The sequence below is a fragment of the Lutra lutra genome, chromosome 6 (assembly GCF_902655055.1).
Source record: "Lutra lutra chromosome 6, mLutLut1.2, whole genome shotgun sequence".
NCBI lineage: Eukaryota > Metazoa > Chordata > Mammalia > Carnivora > Mustelidae > Lutra > Lutra lutra.
In genome coordinates this window covers 35,223,713-35,236,277 of record NC_062283.1, presented here as the reverse complement: position 1 = coordinate 35,236,277, position 12,565 = coordinate 35,223,713, and the positions used below count along the sequence as shown (strand labels likewise).

The following is a 12,565-nucleotide window of genomic DNA, read 5'->3' as shown; positions in this document are numbered from 1 at the left end:
CCCACATCGGGCTCTCTGCTCAGCAGGGAGCCTGCTTCCCTCTCTCTCTCTCTCTCTCTCTCTGCCTGCCTCTCCGTCTACTTGTGATCTCTGTCTATCAAATAAATAAAATCTTAAAAAAAAAATCTTCTATAATGATTGTGGCCGTGGATGCACCATTTTGTGAATATACCAAAAACCATTGAATTATGTGATTTCAGTGGGTGAATTGGATGGTACGTGAATTAAATCTCAACAAAGCTGTTTTTGGAAGTTAAAGACCAAAGTGGGGAGAAAAATAGGGGAGAAAAATAAATTTTTTTTAAAAAATAAGTAAAATAAATAAAAAATTAAATTAAAAAATAAAAAAGAAGAGAAAAATAAAGACAGTCAGGGGCAGCTCTGGGCCAGGAATGTCTACCAATTTGTCCGAAAAGTGATTTCAACATGTGGATTGGTTAAGGGGAAGGGATGGACCAACCTCTTACCAAAAATCAGTCTTCCTCATTTATGGCCAGTTAGAGAAATTCATAGAATCTAATACAACCTAAGGGCACTCTAGTGAAATGGTTTCTCTTTATCCTGGAAAAAGCCATTCCCCATTAATAATCAGAGAATTAGTCTAAGACCATGATGGGCCTTTGGCAGGTTTGCATAGGAAATGCCTGACCCATTTCCACTGCCTGGTCAAAAATTCTTCAGACATTCATCGAGTCTTAGGGAGGTCATACATCTTAGTTTTTCTTTTTAATATATTTTTTAAAGATTTTATTTATTTATTTGAGAGAGAGAAGAGAGAGAGAGCATGAGAGGGAGAAGATCAGAGGGAGAAGCAGACACCTCACAGAGCGTGGAGCCCGATGCAGGACTTGATCCCAGGACTCTGGGATCATGACCTAAGCTGAAAGAAGTTGCCTAACAACTGAGTCACCCAGGTGCCCTTACATCTTAGTGTTTGAAAGCACACTGGGTCTCCCCCTACCCATGGCTGAAATAGTGGAAACTTCTGGAATTGGAATGAACACTAGTGCCTGGGTTCCACCCTGGGAGATCATGATTTATTTAATTCACTTGGTGAGAAGCCTGGGCACTGGACATTTTAAAAGCCCCCCAGGTGATTCGCATGTGCAGCTGAGAGGACCACTGATCTAATGAAGGTTGTTTTAATAACTGGAAGAGAACAGTAAAATTACGGCAGTAGAGCATGGTATCCTATCATGAAAAAAATTTTTTAGAATTATGTTTATACTGGGTCTTCAGGAGAGGCCTTTTTGCATCTTGGGTAACTCTCACAGAGTCAAAAGCCGCTTCTCTGACACTGGTACAGGGTTCCCAGCCCCTGGGGGCATCACATTTCCCCATGTGTTATTGTTGTGTTGTAATGCCCTGTCCTCACTAGAAGCCTAGGCACCTGCCCAACCTATCCCTCCCCGTGAACTTCTCCTCACCTCTCAAACACCAGCTCAGATGCCACTTCTGTGAGGCTTCCAACCATTGGAGGTATTGCTCCCTTCCTCTGCATTCCCCTGCCTTTGAATTGGCCAGCATTCAGTGGGAACTCTCTTGTATTATACCTACTTCGTATCTGCCTTTAAGTTTGAGTAGGCTTTAAGTTCCTTGAGGGCGAAGGTGGAGTTTCATTTTGTGTTATAATTCTGTGTCCTCTGCAGAGCCTAGCATGTGCTCAGAAAACACTTGTTGAAGGGCGCCTGGGTGGCTCTGTTGGTTGGGTGTCTGCCTTCAGCTCTGGTCATGATCCAGGGGTCTAGGGACCAAGCACTGTATTGGGCTCCCTGCTCAGTTGGGAGCCTGCTTCTCCCTCTGCCACTCCCCCTGTTTGTGCTTTCTTACTCTCTCTCTGTCAAATAAATAAATAAATTTTTTAAAAAGAAAAAGAAAATACTTGTTGAAGGAAGGAAAGAAGGAAGTTCTTACCATATAGTCTTTATGGGGGAAAGGTGCCAAGTAATAGCTAAAGCAGAGATGGGGTTTTAAATCCACCAAATCCCCATTATTTAATAAGAAACTATTTTATTTTTCAAAATTATGCAACTGCAGCTGGAGGCAAGTTCCCAGACCCACTTCTGACCAGATTGGAAATTCTGAGTGCCCCCACCAGTTGTCACAAAGACCATCTATTCTTGGGTAAATGCATGAAGGAACAGAAACCTTTACTGCATTACTAATGAAAACCAGGCACTGTTGCTAAGTGTTTTTACAAACATTTTCACGTACCCCAAATTGGACCTATCACAGGGCTTGGCACGTGTCTCCAGAAGGTGGACCCACTGCTGCCTCTGTTTTCACAGGAAAAAAACATACAATCTCAGGGCAGAAAGCCCAGATTGGAAGAAGAGGAGGGAGTGTGACCAGGAGGAGAGAGACCCTACATGCCACGTGTTGAAGAATTTTTATTTTTTTAAGAGAAAGAGAGCATGTGCACATGAGTGGGAGGGGAGGGGCAGAGGGAGAAGGAGAGAGAACCTTAAGCAGTCTCCATACTCAGCACAGAGCCCAGCATGGGGCTTGAACCCACTACCCTGAGATCATGATCTGAGCGGAAATCATGAGTCGGAGGCTTAACTGACTGAGCCACCCAGGCAACCCAAAGAATTTTTTTAAAAAAAGAGATAAACCTCTGGTTCTATGGAGATATGGTGATTGTTTACATACAAAATACGAAATGATCTACCAACAAACTTTTGGAACTATTTAGAGTGTTCACAAGTTTGCTCAAAACAAGACTGATATACAAAAACCATCAACATTCCTTTATATCAACAGTAATCAATTAGATTAGAAAATGCCATTGGAAAAAAAGAACCCATTCTTCAGAGCAACAAAAGCTAATAAATCCAATAAAAGACAGAGAATCTTTCTTGAATGACACAAAAGGCCAGAAGAAATAGAGACTAGATTTATAAATGGGAAGATATAATTTCAATTAAAATCCCAACAGAGTTTTTTTCTCAAGGAGAAAGAGGGGTCATGAATAACAGAGGCAACACTTGAAGAAGAAATCAGAAAAAGAGCAGAGGAGAGGGATTGCCATGTATAACAAAGCTACAGTGATCGAAACAGTGAGCTGTGGTGCAGAAATATACAAATTTGCCACTAAGAGAGAAGAGAGACTCCCGGGACAGACCCTTGAGAATCCAGGCACTTGAGTGAGCCAGAAGAGAGCATCTCAAACCACTGTGAAAAGGATTGCCTATAAATGGTGTGAGGGCATCAGTTATCATGTGGCAGAACAATGAAAACTTCTGATTTCTGCCTCAAACTAGCCACAAAATAAAATCCACCTGGATTAATGAAGATTAATTAAGAGCAAAAAAAAAACCCTAGAAACTTGAAAGAAAATACAGAAGAGATCATTGTAACAAAGTAAAGATATGAAAACAAAGATAACAAAGTAAAGAAATTGTAGGAGGAAGAGACTGATACATTTGACTGTGCTTAAGATTTCTGAATGACAAAAGAGATCCTAAATAAAAAGACAAGCCACGGAGTGGAACAGAAGAGCTGCAATGCTTGTGACTGACGCCTGATTCATGGGTAGAACAGCTGCAAGTTAAAGAGAACAAGGCAATGGTGGAAAAAGAAAACAGGAAAAGTTCAAGAGCAGACAGGCAAGTCGCAGAAGAGGGCACATGGTAGCCAATAAATACACAGATAATACATACAATAAATCCATGCTTAACATGACTACCAATCAGGATATGAAGATTAAATAATCAAAATAAAATGAGATGTAGTTTCACATTCATTAGATTGACTTAGAACTTTGAAGTCTGACAGTTCCAGGAGCTGGTGACATTGTGGGGAAATTAGTACTTGTACACACTGCTAGTGTTTAAATGGGTACAACCACTTTGGAGAATAGTCAGGTTTGGTAATTTTTTTAAAAGAGATTTTATTTATTTGACAAAGAGAGAGTTCAAAAACAGGGGGTGGGCAGTAGAGGGACAGGGAGAACCAGGCTCCCCACTGAGCAAGAAGCTGGACACAGGGCTCTATCCCAGGACCCTGGGATCATGACCTGAGCCAAAGGTAGATGCTTAACTGACTGAGCCACCCAGGCGCCCCAGGACTGGTAATGTTAATGTGAATGAATATCCTAGGGAAACATTCTATGTGGGCTTGAGAGACATGAACACGGATGTTCATGTCGTGGCCATCCCATCCACAGAATGGCTAGATGAGCCGCGTTATAGTCTTAATGGAACATACACTGAAAGAGATAAAGATCCTCGAAGAAAGTCAGGAAATGGAGTCCTCCTTCTTTTTTTTTTTTTTTTAATTTTTTTTTATCATGTCCATAATATTTTTTTTAATTTTTTTTTATTTTTTCAGCATAACAGTATTCATTATTTTTGTACCACACCCAGTGCTCCATGCAATCCGTGCCCTCTACAATACCCACCACCTGGTGCCCCCAACCTCCCACCCCCCACCCCTTCAAAATTCTCAGATCGTTTTTCAGAGTCCATAGTCTCTCATGGTTCACCTCCCCTTCCAATTTCCCTCAACTCCCTTCTCCTCTCCATCTCCCCTTGTCCTCCATGCTATTTGTTATGCTCCACTGGAGTCCTCCTTCTTGCTCTGTTTCTGACTGATGACAGGGAGTTACATTAGTCACCTGTTCCTTTTTACAGAATGCTGTCCCCAGATATTCCTGTGGCTTACTCGCTCAGCCTCTCCAGGTCCGGATGCAAATTCCCATCTGCTTCGAGAGACTTCCTTAACCCCAGGATTCGTACAACCAGTATTTGTACTCCCTGACCCTGCTTTGTCAAGAAACAGAGTCGTTTAAAAGGTGAGGCCAGGGATGCCTGCGCGGCTCCGTCAAATCAGTGTCCAGGTCTTGGTTCTGGCTCAGGTCACCATCTGTCACCACTGTCACCATTGTGACAGTGAGCCCTGCATGGGGCTCCATGCTCAGCAGAGTCTCCTTCCCGCCCCCTCTCTTTGCCCCCCACCCTGCTTGTGCATACTCTCTCTCTAAAATAAATAAATCTTGGGTGCCTGATTTATTTATGGCTCAGTGGGTTAAGCCTCTGCCTTGGGCTGAGGTCATGATTTGGGGTCCTGGGATTGAGTCCCACTTCGGGCTCTCTGCTCGACAGGGAGCCTGCTTCCTCCTCTCTCTGCCTGCCTCTCTGCCTCCTTGTGATATCTCTCTGTCAAATAAATAAAATCTTTTTAAAAAATGAAATAAGTAAATCTTTAAAAATTTTTTAATAAAAATAAATAAGTAAATAAAAGGTGAAGCCAGACCATGTTCTAATCCCAGATTTACCTTGTGCTTGTGTGTATCACTTTAAAGTTAGTTAAGCCTCCTGTGACTCAGTTTCCTCCTCTGTAAATGGAGACAATAATAGTTTTCACCTCAGGGGATTGCTGGGAGGACCAGGTAAGTTAATATGCTGCAGACTTACAACAGTGCCTTATACAAGGAAGTGCTAGTTAACAGCAAATTACGCGGCAGTTAAACTGAATGACGTGGGTAAATCTCATAAACTGGTTGCTGAATGACAAGGGCAAGTCCCACGTGCATCTCACTCCTCCTTGAACTTCCCTCCTGATTATGGGCATGTGTGTGGTTCAGGCCTTGGTCACACCTACAGTGAGGTGTCCCCATGGGTTCCAGTGCCTCCCAACTGCTGTCCATGCCTCCCAGAGCCCGTGAGAGTCCATTTTGGGCAGTATGGGTTGAACTGATTGAAACAAATGCATTTTAACAAGTCTGTGAATGTCAGAGGATGAAACTCCACTGACTCTCTCAGACGGGGTATTTTAAGAAGCCGCAGTAAGACGTGAAGATGGAGGGAGCAACAGAGCAGGTGAGTGACACAGATACCCGGAAAGGGAGAGTATCCTAGAGGCAGGCTATTTCCAAGGGTAGGAGTTCTGGGATTCCCAGACAAGAGAGCCTGCGGGCTCTCACGCAGCCCGTTTCTGAAGACTTTTCTAGGGTCTACTGTGTGACTGCAGCATTAACTGTTATATTCAAAGAGGGCTCTGAGCATTAAGAAAACATGTAGCGGCCCAACAGACACATGAAAAGATGCTCCACATCACTCATCATTGGGGAGAAATGCAAATCAAAACCACAAGGAGACAGCACCTCCCACCTGTCAGGAGGCCTAAAATCAAAAATGCAAGAAACATGTTGTTGAAACACAAGAAACATAAGAAACAACACATAAGAAACAACAGAAACATAAGAAACAACACAAGAAACATGTGTTGGTGAGTATGTGGGGAAAAGGGAATACTTGTGCGCTGTCGGTGGGGATACAAACTGGTGCAGCCACCGTGGAAAACAATATGGAGGTCCCTCAAAAAGTTAAAAGTAGAATTACCATCTGATCCAGCAATTCCACCATTGGGTATTTACCCAAAGAATACAAAAACACTAATTTAAAGGAATGCATGCACCTCTATGTTTATTGCAACATTATTTATAACAGCCCAAGTGTCCACTGATAGATGAATGGATAATTACTCAGCCAGAAAAAAGAATGAAATCTTGCCATTTGCAATGACGTGGATGGACCTTGAGGGTATAATGTTAAGTGAAATAAGTCAGGCAGAAAAAGACAAATACCGTGATTTCACTCCTATGTGGACTTTAAGAAACAAAACAAATGAATAAAGAAAAAAAGAGACAAACCCCAAACTGACTCTTAGCCACAGAGAACAAACAGATGGTAGCCAGAAGGGAGGTGGGTGGGGGCATCGTGAAATAGGTTAAGGGGATTAAGAGCACACTTATGACGATAAGCACCAAGTAATGAATAGAATTGGTGAATCGCTAAATTGTACACCTGAAATGATACAACACTCTATGTTAACTATACTGGAATTTTAAAAAAATGTTTTTAAATGAAAAAGAAAAAAAAAGATCTAGAAGGATCTAAGCAGAGCCCTTAGAACTGGCCACAGGAGGGAGAGTGGAACTGGGGACAAGGAGGGTGAGCAGAGGCTTTAAAAAGAAAAAAACCCTATATACTTTTGCATGATTTGAATTTTTTACAGTGAGAAAGAATTTATAACTTGTGAGGTATTTGAAGGAAAAAATTATCTTGCCCGTGAGGTACTCGGTGAATGGGCATCACTCTTATTCTTTAAAATGAAGACAGACTTCTCACCCAGCACAGAGGTCCCCAGGCAGAAAGGCAGCCCGCCGGCACCCCTTCCTCCTGCATTGCCGCTGGCCCTTCAGCAAGTCTCACTGGGTCTAACCTCCAACATACATCCTGAACCCACCAGCTTCTCACTGCCCCTCAAGACCCGGCTGCCTGCAGAGCTCATCCCTCCCTAGACCCACATGCCATAGTCTCCCGCTAGTCTCCTGGCAGCCGCACTTCCCCCTCCAACTCCCTCTGCCCAGCAGTTGAGGTTCCTTAAAATCCCCAACCAGGTAGTTGGCACACACCAAGCAGTTGCCATGTGCTAGGCACTGTGATAAACCAGTCACTCAAGCTCAGTTAACCCTTTAACAACACTGGGAATTAGGTACAGGTAAAATCTCCACTTCACAGGTGCAGAAACGGAGGCATAGAGCATCCAGCAATTTGCCCCAGGTCCACATGGTGGAACGGCAGAGCTGGGATCCAATCCACCTGGAGCACACACTTTTCACCGCCTCCCCACGTCACCCCCTTACAGCCTGTCTGTGCTCCTCTGTTCCTGCTCCAAGCATTGAGCATGCGCTGTCTGACCCTTGCCTGCCTCTCCAGCCTTGGCCCACACTCCCTTCTCCTTGCCCCCACTCCCTGGCTCCCCAGCTACTCCCCTGCCTGGAAAGTTCTTTCTCTCATCTTCACATCACTCAGGTCTCTGTTCGAATGCCACCTCCTCCAATAAGTCTTCCCTGATCACTCTTCCTAAAATAGCCCCCACTTTATTCTCTGTCCCTTACCTACTATCATTTTATCCGTAGATCTCATGGCATCCTGAGGTGACATCATCAAGTTACCTGCCTGAATGTTTACTTTCTGCCTCATCTCTCTAGAATGTCTGCTTCACGGGGGCACAGGCTCTGTATAGTAGCACAGTGAATGAATAAATACACTCAAGGCAGCCCATGAGGACCCTGGCCCAGACCTGTCATGTGGGACTGCCTGGCATCTGTCCAGTTCCCTGCCTAGGGGGCCGCTTCTGCCCTCTGGGTCAGAGGTGGGACCCCATCCTTCTCTCCGGGGACCTGGACCAGCAGGAAAGAATGTGAAGTGAGATCCTTAGGATTCCTTCCCGGTTTCTCCCCATCTGGTTCATCCCCGTAACCACGAGGCCTCTAGCCCGCCAACCACCTAGAAGGTGAGCTCACAAACCTACCCTGCCAAAGTGGTAAAGATGTGAAGCACTGCCCCACCCAAGGAGATGTGCACTTTAAAAGAGGCCAAACAGGAATGACACTTTACCCCAATGTCTGACTGTGTCATGACATGACTTCCAAGGCCAGGATGCTGGAGGGGACTGCTGTCTTTCCCTCTCCCAGGCCTTGGCACACAGAGCATCTCAGAAGAGTGTTGAGGGAGGGGGAGTAGGAGGGGTGGGTCCACACTCACCCAGTGTGTCAGAGACTGGGTTCTGGCTGACCCCAACCTCAAATGTCCCAGCTGCCTGCCTGCTGACCCACTCAACCCTCCTCTTCCTTTTCCACCACCCAGAAGGCCTGGCTCTGTTCCCAAAGCGCCCCCAAATGATCCTCAGGCTCCACTTCAAGGACTCTCGCCAGAGACTCCCCCAGGGCACCCAGAACAAAGACCTTACCCATTTCAATTCCGCAGATGACCAGAGCAGCGATCACTGCACCTGCCGATGTCCCCGCAAAGCGATGGGTGGTTTCCAGCATCCGGGGGGCCAAGTCTCGGAAGGCATCCACAGCCCCAGCCTGGTAGAAGGAGAGAAATCCACTACCAGAGAAGGAGATGGAATGAGGGGTGTCTGGGTCTCCTTTGAACACCTGTTCTTCCATCTCCTCGGCCCCTCGGTGCTTGCCTCTAGGGCTTCTGCTCTCTTGCTGGAGCTCCAACCAAGCTTCCCTGCCAGCTCAGAACCTAGAAAGGGGCTGTCTCTCCTGGGTTGGCTGGGACACCCACGGATGGCACCGGCAGCCACTGCCTGGGCCTGTCGAGCTCCTCCAGGAGGCAGTCCCAAAGGCTGGTGAAAGGCTTCAGGCCCCGGTCGAGGTGCAGAAGGCACCTCGAATGTGCGAGCAGTGTCCTGGGCGTGCGGGCACCCCCCTGGCTTCATCGCGTGGCTAGAATCATCTCAGCCCCTGGCCTGTGCTGTGGACAACAGGCAGCATTGGCAGCTGCCACGGGGACTGTCCCAGGGAGGCAGGTACTGCTCAGCCCAGGAGGCTCCACACACTGAGTTGCAAAACCTCCGCTGATGGTTATCAGAGGCTTCCTCTCTCTCTGACACGCTGCGACAGCCAAGGGATTTTATGCTGGCCTCTCTCTAAAGGGAAGGCGTCCCCACCCCCACAGGGGCCAGAGCCAACAGGTCGGTCATGGTTTTTGAGGGGGACACCCTCACACCACCCATGGCCCTGCCAGCATCACCCCTCCCTGGGCTCCTCTTCCAGGCCCTGTGGGGCATGCGTGGTGTGTTACACAATTGTTTTTATTTGTTCTTGCGAAAGAACTTAGGTGTTTGTGCACATGTTAGGACATGGCCATGGGCAAAATGGCAAAGGAAAAGAAGTCAGGCTTCAGGGCCACACCCATTGCCACCTCTCCATCTCTCCCCACCCTTTCTCCCCAGCCCTATGTTGACCCACTCTCCTGTAACACCCTCTCAGCAAGTCCCAGACTGTCATGTCATCTCCTAAGTATACAAGAAAAAATTGGACTGAACTCTAGATCACTCTAACTTCGCACAGCGCACTCTTCTAATGATAAATTTGAGATGACAATATTTAACCCTAAGAATGCACAGCTTGGGAGGCCAGATATGGGGACCTCGGGGGCAGAGGTATTTTGGAGCCCTGAGGGCCAAGGGGCTGGTGCCTGGGGACCAAGTTTGTCTACAGGTCATGCCCCCTCTGGAGCTGTACACAGTGGCCCTGGAGACAGGGCCCCTCCTCAGTCCACAAATTTCTCTGCCTCGGATATCGCAAAGCTGGCAAGATCACATCTCTCTCCTCCCCAACAAGACCATGCAGTGGCAGAAACAGAATTAGAATGGGACACCAAGTCCCCTACTCGATGCTCGGTCCAGCTCCCCACTCTGTTACAATGTGATGTCAATGCTCCCCCCAAAACAAGGAACTCCCGTGCACGCTTCACCTCCCTGGTCCAGCCTGATATCCACAATGCGGGATCAGGATTTGGTAAGAAGGGACTTTTCTCTCTTGGGTGGATAGTCCCAGATACAGAATTGCTTCCTCCATCTGGGAAGAGACTTTTTTTTTAAAGATAATATTTATTTATTTGACAGAGAGAGAGAGAGAGAGAGGTCACACGTAGTCAGAGAGTCAGGCAGAGAGAGAGGAGGAAGCAGGCTCCCCGTTAAGCAGAGAGCCCGATGCGGGGCTCAATCCCAGGACCCTGAGATCATGACCTGAGCCGAAGGGAAAGGCTTTTACCCACTGAGCCACCCAGGTGCCCCTGGGAAGAGACCTTTTGACCAAATGAGTGTGTAACAGGGAAAATGCGTGTGTCGTTGGGCACGCACACACGCGCATGTGTGCAGAGAGAGGTATGGAGCTCACCGCTTCTTGGGAATAAGACCAGCCAATGTGAAATAACCAGAGAAACGCACAAGGCAGTCTGTAATTAAGGACTGACTTGTGCAGCGCTGAGACTCCTGCCAGGGAAGCGAAGATATGAGGGCGAGTAGCATGGTTTGGGGGATGTGAAGAAGCTAGAAGCTAGAAAGATACAGCTATAAATTGCCAGGCATGTGGTATGTCTGTTATTATTAAAGGGTAAGAAGAGTCAAGGCTTCTGGAACAGATGGACGTGGGAGATGAGGTGGGATGGAAAGGTGGGGTCGGAAGAGGAAGGCGTGATCTACTTGTGACACGAAGGAGGAGCTGTCAGGGAGCTCAGACGTGGCAAAGAGACCTGGATTGGAGGGTGAGGAAGGAGAATAGCACCATAGCCTCCTAGAGATGTGGACGCCCAGGCTAGCGCAGCAGCAGGAGGGAGACAAGCTAATGAAACAACGGCCGCAGAGCCTCTCGTGACCAGGGGACTGGCTGGATGAAGGTGAGTCACTGCTGTTGCCGCGTGTTCAGCCTGGGGGTCGGGAGGGGTAGACAGCCTTTGGCTGACTTAAGGAAATGGGGGCAGAGCTGGGGAAACTGGATAGAGGATGAGTTAACTTGGAAAAGTGTCTGAGGAGACAAGAAGATGCTGGTGCTTGAGGCAGGGGGAGGGAAGGCTCCAGAGAGGTGAGCAGAAACCCCTGTCCTTGAGGCTGCAGAGAAGGGTGAGAAGTCTGAGGGGGTTGGCACGGCGCTATGTTGAAGAAAGACAACCTTGGACAAGTATTCTTTTTTGAGGTTCACCTCGCTATCCCCAGTAAAATAGGAAGTGAGATCATCTTGCTCTACACAGGCTGCCTGAGCTCGAGAAGGCTGGGGCCCACTACCCTTTCAAGGACAGTGCCTTGTCCTGATATGGCCTCTGGTGCCCACTCTCCACTTCCCAGGCTTGGCTGCTGGATTAGACCACAGTCCCTGTGGAGCCCACATTGATGAGGGCCCGTGGGCCGCAGGTCTCTACTGTCTTGGGCCTCGGAGTTCAACACCTGAAAAGGTTTTTCTCATCTTCCCTTGTTTCTGACTTTACACCGAAAGCCCTAAGAACTTCAAGTAGAGGACATCAAGGAAAGATCACATGCCAGCATTTCTGCATTTGATTTTTCAAGTCGGCTCATAATCCCATCAGGGGTTTTGAACTCAGTTGGCATGGCCCATGTGACTCATCAGTCCCTGAGGCAGTCCCAGGCAAGAAACAGAGACTGCTCACCACACATAATCCCAACAAGGCAACTGGAACAAATTTACGGAAGAACCCGGAGTTCCCATAAGTATGAAATATGTGAAGCCTGCCAGGACACAGCTCTCGGAGAGAAAGGCAGCATCTGGATTCTGGGTTAGTGTTCAATGATGGCGTACCACCCTCTGCTCAAATCCTGTAACATGTTTATTTAGTGAAGAAACGGGTTGTTTCTTGAGGTGAGTGAGAATGAAGGTCACGGCATCGCCCATGAATAACCTTGCCAATAATGTTTAACCTGAATCTAATTCAGACTTAACTTTCCAGTTCACGGTGAATACAGAGTATGAAGGAAAAAAAGTGAAGAGTGCCCGGTGGAAATAACAAGACAAAGTGAAACTGTGGGAAGGGCTGGTAGCTCCATGGTAGCCATTCCCTGTCCACTTGTTCTTTGCCCACACCCCTATAAAGCAGCTGAAAGACCTGATCCTTGATTTTCCAGGCACCCCCCCACAACCTTGATCTAGAAACAATCATAAGATCCAATTGCGGTCAGTGAGAAGCAAGCGGAAATCTGCTGGTGGCTTCTAAGGAAGACTTTCCTCTTTGGTAAAAGGAGAAAG

At 47.1% G+C, this 12,565-nt stretch overlaps 1 protein-coding gene across 3 annotated transcripts in view; it reads right to left on the bottom strand.

Annotated features, from left to right (window-relative positions):
• Positions 1–9,391, bottom strand: part of PNPLA1 (patatin like phospholipase domain containing 1) — a 44,529-nt gene extending 35,138 nt beyond the window's left edge. For 2 of the 3 annotated variants that reach the window (XM_047735137.1, XM_047735138.1), the window contains exon 1: positions 8,761–9,391. In XM_047735137.1, coding sequence (XP_047591093.1) covers positions 8,761–8,965 — 205 coding nt within the window. In that variant the 5' untranslated portion in view covers positions 8,966–9,391. The remainder of the gene's footprint in view (positions 1–8,760) is intronic. The other variant, XM_047735139.1, reaches the window with a different exon arrangement.
• Positions 9,392–12,565: the final 3,174 nt, after the last annotated feature.